Consider the following 17,508-nt stretch of genomic DNA (forward strand, 5'->3'; position numbering starts at 1 on the left):
TAACCCACCTGAGAGGCGGGGTGGCTAAGCTGTGTTCATCCAGATGTTGCTGGACTCAAGGGGAAGGGCTGTAGCTCATGTGCTTTGCATGAAGAAGGTCCCAGGATGAATCCCCGGCACCTCCATGTAGGGCTGGGAAAAAAACTCCCTGCTCCCTATGCTCCTAACTCCCAGCATCCCCGTGTACTGGCCTTGTTGGCTGGGGCTGGTGGAGGAGCAGGGATCACCTGGAGGGCCACCCCCACTTTAAGAGCTGGCACAGGGTGTGCCACTTATTATTTATTTATTTATTTCCTTCCCCAACGTTTACCCCTCCTGTAGAAATAAGTCCTGTATTTTCCCTTTGAGTTTTTCTTTCTACAAATGTTTTATTCTCTTAAATAAAGTGTATTTTAAAAACCTTCAGGCTGTGTTTTCAGCAGAGGCCATCCAAATCCAGGGACACGCCAGACCTGGCCCCGTTGCATTGCTGTCCTAGCTGCACAATTGTCAGGAGTCATCCTGTTGAGCTGGCGAACAGGGCTCCAACAATCCAAAGCTGACCAGTAAATTTATTGAGCCAGGGTTTTTTGCCGGAGAGAGGGAGAGGGAATGTCTGTGGAGGGGGGCGTAAAGCCAAACTCTTTGTCACAAACAAGCCCTGTTACAAGCAAACATCATTCTTGGCCTCACAGAGACAAGAAAGCGCTAGTTTTTTGCAGAATGCTTACCACAACATAGACAGCTTTCTCAGAGGCTGCTCCAATGGGGATCCAGCCATTGGTGGCTCTTCTCCGGTTGATGCGTTGTTGCTTTGGATGAGACTGAGTCCCAACTGTTTTGCTGTCAGACACATAACAGCTGGCAGTATTACGGAGGCCTGATTTAGAGCCACTGGGGGGCTTGGAACTCTGCGGGCATTCACGGGCCATAGTCTGGGGCTCCGAGTTGGGCGTCTGCAAGTGAGGAACAGGTTCCGCAGCTGGTGGCACACTTGGTACCGGACATCCTGAGAGTGGGTGGGCAGGTGAAACAGGGTGCCCTGCCACAGGGATTGTGAGGCTCAGCTGGTCCAGGGACTTGCAGCTGTCTACAAGGAGATGGGAAGGGGGTGGGGAAAGCAAAATATAGTATCAAACGCTGCTTGTTAGAGGAAAAAAAGACTCAACCTCCCAGGATTATTGGGATGATTCACGTACACAGGATGGTAAAGCACCACTTCACAATGACTAAGCACAAGTATTATTACTGGAAGCCACACTCGGAATAATAGCAAGAAGCAGCCCAACCTGGCCTTAAGGAAAATGCATTGCGCTCCTGCCCAGTTTACCTCCTCCACCACCACAATTTAGATAGCATTTTCAGTATTCAAAATATCTGACTGTAAAATCCATCAGAACTTCTTTTCAATCTCAAGAATCAAGACTTCATTTTCCTTGCACTTTTGCAACCAGAATAAAATGTGTTAAGATTCCTACAATTCCCTAACAGTTCACACGAGTGCCATTTGCCAGTCATGCACAAAATCCAAACCCCTTGGACACATGCCTGTCACGTCAGTGGCATTCAAAGCCAATAGGCCAGTTAAGTGTGAAACTCCCAAGGTTCCTCCTGATACTATGCAGGCACAGATAAAGGGCTTCAACTTCTTACGAAAAATGACAACAGGAGAATGACAGAACAGTTCTAAAGTAAAGCAAAGAGCTGCTTCCTATGAGGGAGTACCTGTAGACACCCTCAGGCATCTTAGCCGTGACAGTCAAACACTTTGGTACAGAGATGTTTTTGAATGGCAAGTACAAATATGGAAAAGGGCTTACACCTGATCAACTCAGCAAGAAGGGAGCCCCAAACACGAAGACAAGACTCCACAAGCAAGTTGGCCTGAACATTTCAGAATAGTCAGAGAAACTTCAGGCAGCCTCTGAAGTGATAAATTTAACAGGGAGCTGTGATGACAGCAGGTCCCTCCATAAACAGGGTCTTAGAAATCACAGCAAATCAAAAGAATCAATGCCACAGCTGATTCCGAGCAAAGAGCAAAGCATGTCTGAGGCTTTTTGCTGTGGGAAACTGCTGCCCTCTGCCTCCCACTCTGCAAGCTGTAAGACAAGGCAGTGAAACAATCTTCTCTCCTCAGTGGTAGGATCATTAACAAGCAAGTGGTAGGGCTGACCTGCAAGTGCCACAGCTATAAAAACAAGGGCAGCTAACAAAATATGACAAGATCTTTTAATGACCTGAGAGCCAGTGTGGCATAGTGGTTAGAGTGTTGGACTACAACCTGGGAGACCAGGGTTCAAATCCCCACACAGCCATGAAGCTCACTGGATGACCTTGGGCCAGTCACTGCCTGTCAGCCTCAGAGGAAGGCAATGGTAAACCACCTCTGAATACCGCTTACCATGAAAACCCTATGCATAGGGTCACCATAAGTTGGACCTGAAGGCAGCCCATTTTCCATTTTTAATGACCTGATTATTACAGGCGCAATCTCCTGTTCAGGGGTCCATAATTCTGAGTGCCCTGCCCTCGATACGCTAAAATCATCAACACTGAATTCCTGAAGCCAGAGAGGGCCTGTGGGGAGCCAACACGAAAGGTGACTTTTTCTGGGAAGTAGCACTTCATGTACCTCAAGCTCAGTTCTCAATGAAATGGTAAACCTGCATCCTGCATCTCGCGGTAACACTTCAGACTGCAGGTGCAGACGTCACTGAACGAACCTTCATATTACTACTACTACTACTATCACTACCACTACTAATCCTTCACATAGAACTAGTCAAGCCTCCTTCCTGAAATCCAGTTTTCTAGGAGAACTAGGTCCAACTACGCAGAGAGATAAGGCTTGAATTTTAGCTTCCTAAATGCCCCAGGACAGCAACCAAAGTTGATCTAAACATGCAGCTACAAGAAAACCTAAATTTGCTGCAATGACTTACGCATTTGAGCTTGTGGGGGGGAGATGTTTGGACTCTTATGGTTCGTATTTGAGAGAGGGAAAGAAAGGACAACCTCTCTCAAGACCGGGATCATACACTGAAGTTGGTAGACAGCAGGTTTAAGACACAGAACAAAATACTTCACATCTTTCATAGAACAGATTCTTCAAAACCCAGCACAGAATACTGTGATGACTGAAGTCCCAAGATGAATGACTTTTTACAAAAGCAACCTCCACCTTGAGTGTGCACATCTATGAGTATCTGATATTAAGGCAAACAAGGGTTTGGCAGCACTGTTTTGCTGGAGCATCTGGCCGCCAATGTCAAAAAGAAAATGGTTCAGTTACGTAGCCTGATCCAGCCGAAGTATTCTCACAAAAGTTCATTATAAAGTTAACTGGCAGCTCTCCACTCTACAAAGCAACATTTAGAGCTTCAAATTAATTAATTTAATTCCATCAACAAATGCTCCAGCTGTTAAAAGGTGGCTGTGGTTTCCCTTCACAAGTCTCACAAAACTATCATGTTGATATGCCTGAGTTACGGAACACTCTGAAAGTAAATCAGTCTTACTTCGTTCTAAATATTAGTTCACTCCTTTACAGCAGGAATAACCTATATACATATATCTCATATTTTAAAATACCATAAGAGATTCATGCTACTTGCCATTTCTACATGGAACAAATACAGATAATATTGATTTAATTAATTATTTATAAATATATTTGTATACCAGTATTTCATTTAAAAACAGCAAAGCGGTTTACAAGTTAAAAAACCCATACAGTAATTTTTTTAAAAAATACAGTAAAAAAAACAGGTCAATTATTGCAAAAAAAGCCCCCATCTTCTTAATTGCCAGCATAAGCCTGGCAGAACAGAAAGGTTTTCAGCAGGCGTTTAAAAGTTACAACAGAAGGCGCTTGCTGAATCTCCATTGGCAGAGCATTTCAGAGAACTGGGCCAATGACACTGAAGGCTTGATTTTGTGTTGATGTTAAATGAGCCTCGCCAACTCGGGGGACGACCAAAGCCGCTCCTGCAGATGATCTCAGTGATCGAGCTGGGATACAAGGGTTCAAGATACCCAGGACCTTAGTTGTTCAGGGCTTCGTAAATTAATACAAGGACCTTGAACCTGGCTCAGCAGTGGATGGGCAGCCAGTGCAGTGTATAATACTATTAGAGAACTCATAACAGTTTCCTCTGTCGGTGTGATCAGCAACTAAACTGGCTGGCAAGCTAGTCTAGGGGCAAGGACTGGGGAGACTGGTTGTGAGGAGTCTTCATTTTGCCACTGGTCCTTCACCTGATGCTCAGATGCCTGCCGTAACCTCGTTGATAGAGTGAAGCACTCTCCAGAAGGAAAAGTGAAGGAACTACAAGTGACTGTTTCCAATCCCACTCAGAAGTAATAGGTGGATGAATAATTGTTTTGTGACAGTCAGATGAAAAACAGACAGTTGAGAGCAGAGCTTCAGTGACCAATAGCCCAAGTGGCAGGTGTCCAGTGACTGCATATAGTCAGAGTACCATTAATTACCAGCAAAGGATAAGGCTATCAATGGCTACTAGTCATGATGTCTACATATTACCTCCTGTAATGAGCGATGGCCACAGCCTGCAGGGGATCATGCTCCATGCTGGCCTGATCCAGCAGGGCTCCTCTTATGTTCAGCCACCACTTGAACCTTCTATTTTATGCAGGACAGAATGACACCACTCATTTAAGTTCATCTCTTTCTAAGAAAGCTGATAATTGATTAGGTTAAAAATGTACCCATGCAGTACTGAAAATATTTATGCCTTCTGCATTAAATTTTCCCTTTAGTGTGTGTGTGTGTGTGTGTGTGTAGTATCTTATGTATTTTAATTGTATTTTATGTATTTTACATTTATTTTAATTTTTTGTGATTTTACTGTTTACAATTTTATTATGTACATGCTTGATTTTATTTTTGTAAGCCGCCCTGAGTGCCCTATTATAGGGTAGAAGGGAGGAATAGAAACATTTTAAATAAATAAATAAATAAAATATTTAGCACCCCTTCCTAGTTCTGTATATTAAACTTCAACTAAGCCCTTGAAACACATTTACAATGTGATTTGGGGCACTGCACCTTTTTAAAGAGTCTGCACTGTGGGCAAGCTGACACTCCCCCCCCCGCCCAATTTGCTGAGTGTGTTATGCAAACATTAAGTCTTTAGTGAAAGGTAGAATTTCTAAGGTACATAAATCCACCAGGTCAGAAGAAGTTGCACTATGGCGGCATACAGATATTTACACAAATACAATCATTGTTCACATGCTTCTTTCAGAATTGCAATATATTCCTGGAACAGGAGGAAATCATAAAGCCCATCATATCCCATTGTCCTAGTTTAAACATTTCATCCAACCACCTACAACCCTCCAGCAGTTTAATTGGATTAGTTACCCTTTCCTGAGAATCTTAAAACTGTTTTCACAGCATGGCTGTGCACAGCCAGAAAGTGATGTCCACAGAGGCAACTGCCATCTCGGGTAGAGGAAATTACACCTCTTTATTGATTAATTGTGTAAATAACGGTTATTACAGACAGATAATTTTATAGTCCTGTAGCTTTTATTCTTGACACACCAGTGCAGAACGTCTTCGTACAGCAACTGTGAAAAGTGTTTTTAATAGTTGGAATCAACCTTTTACATGCTGTAAGCAAAAGATGCAGAGCATACATAGCTGTAGCCCAACTCTGCAGATACCACAAGCTCTACTTGAAGCAGATTACATATGAAGCTGCCTTATGCAGAGTCAGCTTATTGGTTTACTTAGCCCAGTACAGTCTGCTCACACCTTCCCCCAACCGTGGAACCCTGGATGTTGCTCAGATCACAGCCCCCATCAACTCTATTTAGCATAGCCAAAGGATGGTGGGGTTGTACTTCCAACAACATCTGGGCATCCAAGGTTGGGGGAGACCAGCCTACTCCAGCTCGTGACAGCTCTCTGTGGTACTGGGCAGAGATCTGCTGCCAGCAGTTGTTTAACTGGAGGTGCTAGGGATTGAACCTGGAGCTTTATGCATGCAAAACATGTGCTCTACCACTGAATTGCGGCATCTCCTCACATGGATTTTATTAAGGCTGATAAAATGAGAAGAACTCTAATCATAAAAATCTATAGTTTTATATGACTAAGCCGTATTCAAAGTAGACTTACTGAAATCAATGGAACGACTAACCTAAATTCATTGATTTCAACAGTTCCCACTCCAAACATGACTTAATTGGATTAATTATTTTAACATTTATGTAACATTTTTTAAAAAGTAAGTAAAAAAGTAAGTTTCAGCCATTTTTAAGTTACTTTGCTGTTATTCTGCAGCAGACTAACTCAGCTTTCCCTGTGGAAACTGGATTAAAATGAAATCTGAACTTAATGTAAACTTCATCGCTTCAAACGGATCTTATGACTGCTTGTGAACTTATGAAAGAAAGAACTGTGGGAAACTATCTTCATCGGTCATCATCATACAGCACAATAGTTCATGTATTTATGTTATGGCCTGATAGCGGGGACGGCACTGTCAAGTCACCAGTGATGTCCTCCACTGAATTATCTAGGAGAGCCTTTTACTCCTGTTGTGTGCCCAGTAACTAACTACCTGATCTCTTGACTCTCTCCGTAAAAGGGCCATAACTCAGGGGTACAGCACAGGTTTTGCATGCAAAACATCTCAGGTCCCATTTCTGGCACTTGCAAGTAGGGCTGGGAAAGACTCCTGTCTGAAACCCCAGAGAGCTGATGCCAGCACACAATACTAAGCTAGATGACCAATGGCTTGACTCTCTGCAAGCTTCACATGATCCTTAGCTCAGAGTCATAATGGTAACTGTAGATATCTATGACTATCTGCCAAATGAAGAAGATGCACATTTACCTTCCAGCTTGTGGAGAGCATGGATTTACTCAGTAACCACCACCAGCCATTGCTTCCCAGATGAGATTTACTTTTTGTGGTGACTGAGTGGGATAGGGAAGAGAAGTTATGACAAAAAAAGTTTTTATTAAAAATACAATGCGTGTGCGGTATGTGTGATGTGCATGTAATTCTAATATACCTTGACATCATAAGTATTGTAAGCTACCTAAAAATAAGAGATGTATCATTTTTCTAAAATAGTAACACATATTTAATTTATATTTAAGAAGCTTATCATTTACCACAAGATTGTAAAAAGATGTCTATTCAAATTTAGATTAATATGTTTTCATGACTACAACTTAAATGTGTAGAAGTGGATATCAGGAAGTATCTTATAATCAGTGGAAGATTTTCGAATGAAAATTTGGCCACCCTGGTATTTCAGAAATCTACAAGAGGGTGAAATTAGCACTCAAGCTTTAAAAAGTGGTGGTAACTTCCCTAGAACTGAACTGCAATTCAACCACTGCAATTTTAGCTTAAGGAAGTGAACCAAGTGTTCGGACTTACTGGAGAAATGGGGTTGTATGAAATTAGAAGTGTTTTTTTTTTAACTCAAAATTATTTCGCTATAAAAACAACGGACCTTAACCGTAAGGAACACAACGAGAACTTTGTAACATGCATCAAAGCATCTGATCCTCCCACACCCATGGTAGCCCCAAGTGCATCTCAAAATGTCCGGGGACTCTCTGCAGTGAGATACGATGCATCACAAACCACTTGGAGAAAAAACAGCATCCCTTGCCAAAAAAGTAGCCTAGCCCCTAAATGTGCACAGGCAAACACCAGACTCTGTTGACAGGAACTTAGATCCAAGCCATAATCAATTTTAAGAAAAGTTAGTAAATAGCTACTCGCCTGGTAGCTAGTGAAGAGGAAGATCCCGGCAAGGAAAAGTTTTCCTTGTCTTTAGGATTAGGATCAGAGCTTGGAAAAGTTACTTTTTTGAACTACAACCTCCCATCAGCCCCAGCCAGCATGGCCACTGGATTGGACTGATGGGAGTTGTAGTTCAAAAAAGTAACTTTTCCAAGCTCTGATTAGGATACATTTACCTGGTTTGCACATCACAATAAGTTATAGTCTGAAACAAACTATAGCTTACTATCCAAATCAAGAAACAAACCACAGACCTGACTTTGTTACATGGGAATCAGAGCTTGTAGTTTGTTTCTCTCCAATCAAACTTGGAAAAGAAGCCAAGAACAAACCTAGACTTTCTCTTGAAACAAACCATGAGAGAAACTGGTTTGCACATAACGCTAGGCCACCATTGTAATTTATTTTGTCCCAGCTTGGCAAAGGGAGGAGACAATTGCACACAATTCACAGTAAACCATAGTTTGTTCCAGACTATGGCTTACTGCAAAGCAAGAACAGGGTCACTAAGAATGTGTGGGCAGGTGAGCTAGTCATATTTATATACCTACTTTCAAGCCTGCCTTTGTTTTATTTCCCGCTCTTGTAAACAGTATGTAAAAGCTATTTGACTTTTCAATATAGGAGCAGAAGAAGAGCATGTGGAGTGCACAGTGCCTTGCAAGTAAGGAGCAACTCCTTGCGCTACTCAGCATGTCCTCCAATTTGTATACCTGCCCTCCCTCCACATAACAGGAAAGGAAAGGAGTCAACCAGCCAAATCTCTCAGAATCCCTGACATTTCTACATGGCATCAGCCATGCAGTGTAGGTATTATCAGCCAGATATGTGGAGCTGTAGGAAGGTCAGGCAGCTGCTGTTTCCCCTGTATCCTCCACAATATCCTTCTATACACCCCTAAAAGGAATTAGGTGCTCACCTGGGGAAACCAAGCATAGCCCAAATATAAGATTTGGCTCTCTATTTGAATGAGACATTTAAATTTAAATGTTTCTCTTTACAAATGAACTATTTCGAGAAAAAACTGAGACTGAATAGCCACACTGGGCAGCCTGCAGGTTTGCAAGTCTTTCATCTCATGTGGCAAATACTGCACACAGTATGTGCACCCCACATGCCAAAAGTGAATCCAGCTCAAGACATCTGGTAAGAGAATCGGGGCTGCTATGAGCAACCTTAAAAAGGCAGTATGTATCACAGCATGAGACTTTGCCAGGAAGAAAGACAAGGCAGTTGCTTCAAGTATGACAATATCCAAGGCCACAACAGTATGCCAGCACCCAATCATTCAGACGAAGCTTATTTATTCTCAACTGGATACAGTAAATGCTGGCAACCCACATTGTTCGTTATACATTCTCAGGTACACTTAAGTAGCATTAGCCAAGTTTTTTATTTTCTTTCTATTTTTTAAAAGGTGGGGAAAACCCTGTTTAAGACTTACCTGCTGCAAAAGGCATCTTATAGGAGTAGCCATTCCGCCCTGTATGCACACTACTAATTCTGCTTTCTGGTACATGCATAACTCCGCAAAGGCTGTAACTGTTAACTGCCGGCCCTTCCCCACAACAGTACGGAGAGTTACACCAGTGAAATGGCTGAAACGAAGGGTCTGATGGTAAAGAACCTGGAGATACCAAAAGCCCCTCACAACTCGTTGCCTGCGACAGCTCGTCCTTCGGGTAAACTGAGCAATGAGTGTAACTATTGTATCCACTTTGGCCATAATAAACATAAAACCCATTCAATGGAGTCAAGTCCGACGATTCATACAGACAGCCACAATCCAGATGGTTTCCTGGCACGGGCAAAGGATGGAACTGAGGTACTGGGAAGGAAGGCTGATGAAATTCCTGCTTGGGAGTAGGAGATTTCTCTCCAGGTCTTCCATATTCAGGTTTCATTGACGCTTGCCCACCCATTAGCAAAGGCAGTCTGTGATAGAAACCTTCTGTGCCTTCACAAGAGTTAGGTAACGGTTCATAATTGATAGATTCCGCTTTCCCCAAAATTCTAGGAGAATCCTGATGGACTACTTTTCTAAATGCCCCCTCAGTGATTCCTTGCCAGCTATGCTGACCCTCTTTTTTTATAGTGGACGTTTCCTTTTTGGATTTAACGCAAGTTTTCCCACTGGCTTTGGCCCACTTGAGCTTTGATTTGGAATTGTGGTTTTCCAGCTTTCTTTCTTTCTCTCCAGTTGATTTACTCCTGGGCTTCAGTGGCTGGTCTTTTTCGTGGGTCAGTTTCAGAAATGCTGCAGCATTGAGACTGGCCAATCTCTTTGGAGCAGGATGGTAGGAAATCCCACTATCCTCCCGCCCTTTCCCTTCAAAGACACCATCCAACGACTGGTCATAAGAAGCATACTTCTGACTTGATCGATTTTGGTTCTTTCCTTTCACTATTTTAGAGCTCTCCTTTTCCACCAAGGGCCAAGGGCCCTGAGTACTGCAACATATATTCTTAGTGCAACAAACTCCACTGACTTGGGGGGAATCTTTTCTAAAACGTCTGCCGGTTAATAAGCCATCATCCCGTTCAAAAAGCAGATTGTTCACTGCCTCTGCATTCAGGGAGGCCAGCCTTCGCTTCCTGGGTTCTGAGAAACCATTGTCGTGCGCCTCCCGCTCAGTTCCAGAACAAGCTATTGTGCATTTCCCCCCAGAAGAATCTTGTTTCCCTGCTCTCACGACCTGAACTTGCTTGGGAAGGCAGGCAGGTCTGAAGTCATCCATACAATTGGCAAGACTTCTTTTCATCCCACTCTGAGTCTCCTCCGACAGTGATCCAGCAACATCTTCCAGTCTAGTGAGGAGCACCGAACATGTTTTTTTATCCACGGATGAGCCGAGACGTTTTCTCAATGGATATGTCTTTCTGAGTTCCTGTGAATTCCTGCTTTTATTCACGCCTGCAAATCTACTCAGGCAGTTTTGCCCTTCGGTGCCATTTCCTTGCTTGATATCCTCCGCCTCAGTCCTATCCATTCTCCCACCGTCAATCGGTGACAAAGCTCGGCCAGCAGAACCAGCTGAGTGTTTCAGAAGTAGGAGCTGTTTCTTCCAGGCATGCGTCATAGGATCAATGTCCACCCCTGAGAACAAAGAGGAAAATGTCTTAATATCACTGGTAGAGAAATGCTTCCTCACTCAATACGCCTGGGAAATACAAAATGTAGATACTTTCGGTGAGGGATAGCTTTTCAGCCAAATTAAAGATGTAGCTTTATTTCAAACCACACAGCTGATAATTACACACAAAGCTAAAGGCCCAGTGCTTATCTACTAAGCCTCCCTCTCTTCTATCCAGATATGTGCTACCCCAATAAGGTCAGCTAGTGAATTGTATTGAAGATGTTGTTACTATATTAAAATCATGTCTATCTCTATTTTCAATTAGAATCCTTCATTTGCAGGAGCTCTCCCACAGAACTGAGAAACTCACTTTGTGGGACAAGAATGGGAAAGCCATTTTTTTTACTTGATTATATATAGCCAGCACTATATGCTATATACGGTACTGAACAGCCGCATTTCCTCCCTTTGGTGTCATCGTATGTTAATGATCAAATGGCTCTTCAGCAGAAGTAGCTATTTTGTGGGCAATCTGCTTTAAAAATTTAATCTGGTGTTTGGGAATTGGGATCCTGGAGTGTGTCACTTAATTCGTGTTTAATAAATGCTGTTAAAAAGCTCTAAAAATCTGCTCGTAACTTATTTGAGTGTCAATTTGTATAAAAAGCATCAAAAGGGAACAGAGAAATGGTGGCATGGGCCAGGGAATCCCTGGGGGGAAATGCAATGGGCCTGAGCAAAAGCGCACCGTAGTGCTGGAAAGGTAGAGGGAGGAAAAAAGTATGACACTTGGTTGCATGTTGTGGTAAGAAAGAATCACTTTGGAAAGGGTGTCCATGCATGGACACCCTTTACAAAGGTTTGTTCTCCCTCCACTGTCTTTAGGTACATATTGCTAACACAGATGTGTTGGGGGAGGCGGGGCAGGATAGTAAAACTCTGTGGGCATATTTGTAAGTTGGTAAAGGCCACTCACAAGAGAACATCTTTGGGTGGTTAGACTACTTCAGATTTATTAGGTGGGTTAGATTAACATCTCTGCAGCTCTAGCTGAAGGTCCACCAACTGGGGCCAGGAGCTCTAGCTGGATGACTAGGATTTACACAATTTGTGGATTTATTTACAGCCATTCTTCTGTCTCAAGAGTTTTGTGATCCACTTGAAAAAACATCCAGAATAATGCATCACTGCATGTGGAAACTTCCTGTTTTAAAAAGGACAAGTAATAAGACTCCAAGAAATAGCAACTGACATTCCACAGGTACAGACTTGCTGCTGCAGCCCCCAATTTGTATGCCAAGCTTCCAAGTGAGGGCTTCTACCTACAACACATTTTGTATTTCAATCACAAAGCAAAGCGTACATCGTATCAGATAGGAAAAGGCCATCCAGAAAAGTCTGCTTTTCCCTTTAAATCCAACTAGCCGCAACCAGGAAAAGTCTCTGAAACGCACCCTCAGCTCTTTTTTGCCCGTAAGTGGAAAAGGTGCAGCTATCCCAACTCTGCACAGCCCCTCTCCCCAGGGAATATCCTCCAAAGACAGCCTTCACTCAACTTCCAAAGGTTGCTTTTAGTTAAAAACAACAACACAGGGCCCACCCGGCAAGAGCATCTCGTGTGTAGTTTGGTCCTTGGTCACCCACTGATGTTTTCCACACATTTTATCTGCTGAAAAGTGAGATGAAAACCCTCTACTTCCTCCTGCAGGAGCAACAGAGACCAAACATTTGTTTCTTCTTCCAATTAATGGATAACCTCCAACTACTACAGGGCTATTGACTTTCAGTTTCTATTATCTTATAGCTTCTTATCCCTAAGAAAAGAAAAAGCCTCCATATGGAACAACCCAAATTGTGACTTTAGACGATCAACACCATATTTAGACCGCCCTGAGGAAGTCAACTGCAACTAAAACAAATCTGCTCCCCCATCTTGCTGAACTTTTTGGAATAACCTCTAGGTTTAGGCCAGTGACAAGGTGCTTAAAAAGATTAGGTTGCTGACAAGCCTCTTTTTCTCTAGAAAATGTCTCTAGGACCCAACAGGTTTTACAAATGCAGGGCAAAGACAGCTCCTTCTGCTAAAGATATTTGACTTATTTTGACACATCACTGCTGCTCTATTGACTGACAATTCAGCTATCTGAATCTTGGTGCAGGCCATTATATTTTCTCAAAGGAGTGAGAACATTTACAGTAACTTTCACCAAGATTTCCACCAGCTGTGACCATACAACAGAAAATAAAATACAATTCTTAAAACATGAAAATCCATTAAAATGGGGGGGGGATTTCAAGCCCACATGCATCTCCTACATACCATAAACCACAAGCACCAAACACTAGGCTGTATTTTAACACATTAGCACATGCAATTTATTTTCTCCCACACTGTACATCTTAACCAAGTTTAGACACAATGATAAACGATGGTTTGTTACAAGTAAAAGCCTTGGGTATGTGCACTCCCCCCCCCCACCTTCAGGCATGACCGCAAGGAGTTTGGACATTTCTGCTTCTAATTTCAATTAGCAACAGTTTAGTGCTGTATCTGAACTCTAAGCCATCCTCTACAGTTAGCTGAAACAAGACAGGTTCACAAACTATGTTTTGAAATTAGCTATGGTTAGTTAGCTTAAACAAGATGTGGACCCAATGGGCGCCAGCTGTGAAAAAGGCAAATTCTATGCTAGGGATCATTAGGAAAAGTATTGAAAAAAAAATCCTGCCAATAGCATAATGCTGCTATATAAATCTATGGTGCGGCTGCATTTGGAATACTGTGTACAGTCCTGGTCACCACACTTCAAAAAGGATACTGTAGAGCTGGAAAAGGTTCAGAAAAGGGCAACCAAGGGGGTGGAGCAACTCTCCTATGAGGAAAGACTGCAGCATTTCTAGATTTCCTAGGCTTCCTACACTTGAGCCAATAGTGTGAAGTGGCTGCAAAAAAAAGGCCACATCTTGAGCCTCATACTCAGCACTGCATCTAGTTCTGGACACTGCCCTTTAGGAAGGATGCAGACAAACTGGAACAGGTTCAGAGCAGGGCAACAAAGATGATCAGGGGACTGGAAACAAAGCCCTATGAGGAGAGACTGAAAGAACTGGGCATGTTTAGCCTTGAGAAGAGATTGAGTGGAGATACAATAGCACACTTCAAGTACAGTAGGGCCCTACTCATATGGCAGGTTAGGTTCAAGACCGGCCCCGAAAAGCGAAAAGCGCTGAAAAGCAGATCAGCTGTAGCTCGGGGGTCTGGAACCTAACCCACTTATCATGCTGGAGGAGAAAATCAGCTGTAGCATGCTACAGCTGATCTTTCCCTCCTCCAGCGCGATCAGCTCCAGCGCGGGACTCTGATCGTGCCAGAAGAGGAGATCAACTGTAGTGCGCTTTCCCCTCCTCGGGTGAGATCAGCTGGAGTGTGGGGAGCTCCAGCCTCCCCTCCAGCTGATCGCCCTGCTGGCACCATATTAGCAGAACGCCAAAAAGCAGGGTGCCAAGAAGCGGGGCCCTACTGTACTTGAAAGGTTGTAATACAGAGGGCCAGGATCTCCCAGAGTACATTGGCCACGACAATGGACTGGATGAGAGCTAACAAACTGAGGCTCAATCCTGACAAGACTGAGATGCTGTTGGTGCATGGTTTCTCTGATCGGATGGTGGATACATACCCTATCCTGGATGGGGTTACACTCCCCCTAAAGGAGCGGGTTCGTAGTCTGGGAATCTTTTTAGACTCTTCCCTCTCACTTGAGGCTCAAGTAGCCTCGGTGGCACGGAATGCGTTCTACCAACTTTGGTTGGTAGCCCAGCTACGTCCCTATTTGAGCAAGGAGGACCTTACATCAGTCGTACATGCTCTGGTAACCTCGCGTTTGGATTACTGCAATGCGCTCTACGTAGGGCTGCCTTTGAAGACAGTTCGGAAGCTTCAGCTAGTGCAAAATGCGGCGGCCAGATTGTTAAAAAGGACCAAGCGGTCCGAGCATATAACACCTGTTCTGGCTCGCTTGCACTGGCTGCCAATATGCTTCCGGGCTAGATTCAAAGTGTTGGTATTAACCTATAAAGCCTTATACGGCGCGGGACCACAATACCTGTTGGAACGCCTCTCCCGCTACGAACCGGCTTGTACACTATGCTCTACTACAAAGGCCCTCCTCCGGGTTCCAACTCATAGAGAAGCCCGGAGGGTGGTGACAAGATCTAGGGCCTTCTCAGTGGTGGCCCCTGAACTGTGGAACAGTCCCCCCGAGGAGGTGCGCTTGGCGCCGACGTTGCCTTCTTTTAGGCGCCAAGTTAAAACCTTCCTCTTTTCCGAGGCATTTTAATTTAAGTTAACTTAATTTTTAAATGTTGTTGTAATTGATTTCAGATTGTTCTTATTTTTATATGTTTTTGCTGTATTATATTGTGTGATTTTTTTGTATCTTGTGTTCACCGCCCAGAGAGCTATAGCTAGTCGGGCAGTATAAAAGTCTAATAAATAATAATAATAATAATAAATAATACAGGACACAGAATGGGCTCAAGTTACAGGATGCCGCATTTCACCTGAACATCAGGAGAAACTTCCTCGCAGTTAGAGCAATATGCCAATGGAACCAATTATCTAGGGAGGTTGTGGGCTCTCCAACACTGGAGGCATTCAAGAGGCTGTCGTTGGGTATGCTTTATGTTGGATTCGTGCACTGAGTAGAGGGTTGGACTTGATGGCCTTTAAGGCCCCTTCCAGTTATGATTCTATGATCTGGGGCTTTTCAGTTCAGAGAAAAGGCAAGTAAGGGGGAACACGATAGAAGTGTATAAAATTATGCATGGCATGGAGAAAGTGGATAGAGACAAGTTTTTCTCTCTGGCACTAGAACTTGGGGGCATCCAATAAAGCTGAATGTTGAAAGATGCAGGAAAAACAGAAGACAGCATTTCTTCACACAGCATCTCAATAATAATGCTCAAGCTAACATTATAAAACACAATTATGCATTTGGATGTTGTTCTGGTATTAAGGAGACGCAATAGCAATCATTCCAATTCCCAGGGTTCTAAAGGAAACTATGGCAAGCAAGTTTAAAACCAATTTACATATTATTAGTATAGACAACCAAGTAGATAAATACAGGCACAATGAGGAAACTTGTCAGTTTAAATTTGGCCAGAGCTTTCAGGCCTTTAGGGAGAACTTCTCACACAACCCATCAAAATTCTACTTTCACAAAGTACTTAAGTACCCAGTACTTAATCTGGCAAACCTAGTGGACAGACGTGTGCACGTTCTGAAAGTGTGGCAATGTGCTTACTCCTCAGAGTTGCACAAAGCCCCTAGAGCAAGAGTGTGCAGACATCTGGTTTGAAGGATCTACTTCCTTTTCACTAAAACCCTGAGGTCCACCAACTTGGGCCAGGTGCAAAATAGTGACTCAGCAAATGTTCAGCCCAGAAATTTGTGATCAGTGCCAGAAATATGGGAAGACACAGTGGCAGTTTCGCTGGCTTCAGTGCATCTCTACATCTGAAAGCGGGGGCATACTACATTAGTCAAATTCCAACCCCTTTTATTCCAAAACCTCAGAAGTTGTAGCTCATGCACATTTTACCTTAAAGTCAGCTTTACACAGTCTTCAAAACTGATTAGCCATCAACAGCATTGCCACTGCAGGCTTGTCCAATAAAAACACTTTGCATTTGCAATAAAAACACAGTGATTTGCCATACACTTTGCTGTGGGCGCCTTAATCAACAGTGAGGAAGGGAGATGTGTCCAGCCATGGGCAAATATGTTTGAAAACACTCCGGCTGCTTTTGAAAGAACTAGTGTGCATGTAACCTAAACTCATAAGTCCTTTCACACCAAAATCCACTCCTGGTTCCTTCCCACCCAACCCTCTTTCTCGTCAGTCTAATTTGGGGGTGGGGAGATTTTTAGTTGTTGCTAGCCCTTGCTGATCTACTGCAAATCACTCAACAGATCCATCTTCTGCACCCCCTGCCCTAGAATTGGGGACATGATGGGGAGCCCTAGTGTTAGTAGCACCCCAAAATCAAACAACAGTTGCCACTTGGGATATTTAAAACTGTAGATCTGAAGCCTCATCTTTAGTTTCAGTCCAGCACCATTTCATTCCTCCTTCCAATCCATAAAAAAATCCTTTTAAAAACCAACAACTGGAAATGCAAAAAGTTACACACAGAGACAAATTCCTAGAAGTCGGTTCCTACATCCTTGCTTCCACTGCAAAGTACAGCTATGAATAAGGGGCATTTCTAAAACTGGCATTTTCCTCACTGCTCAGCTCTAGAAAACTGTGCCAAGGAGAGCTGCAGCTCTTTCTAGCTATCACATAACCAACGGAGAACCCGCCGGTGATCATAGAATAGTAGAGTTGGAAGGGGCCTACAAGGCCATCGAGTCCAACCCCCTGCTCAATGCAGGAATCCAAATCAAAGCATTCCCAACAGATGGCTGTCCAGCTGCCTCTTGAATGCCTCCAATGTCGGAGAGCCCACTACCTCTCTAGGTAATTGGTTCCATTGTCGTATGGTTCTAACAGTTAGGAAGTTTTTCCTGATGTCCAGTTGAAATCTGGCTTCCTGCAACTTGAGCCCATTATTCTGTGTCCTGCACTCTGGGACGATCGAGAAGAGAT

At 43.4% G+C, this 17,508-nt stretch overlaps 1 protein-coding gene across 2 annotated transcripts in view; it reads right to left on the reverse strand.

The window, feature by feature from the left end:
• The window catches only part of BAHD1 (bromo adjacent homology domain containing 1), an 81,983-nt gene that overhangs the window by 11,784 nt on the left and 52,691 nt on the right, over positions 1–17,508 (reverse strand). For both annotated transcript variants that reach the window (XM_061611442.1, XM_061611441.1), the window contains 2 exons: positions 9,223–10,875; positions 711–1,069 (listed from right to left, as the gene is read on the reverse strand). In XM_061611442.1, coding sequence (XP_061467426.1) covers positions 711–1,069; positions 9,223–10,858 — 1,995 coding nt within the window. In that variant the 5' untranslated portion in view covers positions 10,859–10,875. The remainder of the gene's footprint in view (positions 1–710; positions 1,070–9,222; positions 10,876–17,508) is intronic.

The sequence above is a fragment of the Rhineura floridana genome, chromosome 2, assembly GCF_030035675.1.
Source record: "Rhineura floridana isolate rRhiFlo1 chromosome 2, rRhiFlo1.hap2, whole genome shotgun sequence".
NCBI lineage: Eukaryota > Metazoa > Chordata > Lepidosauria > Squamata > Rhineuridae > Rhineura > Rhineura floridana.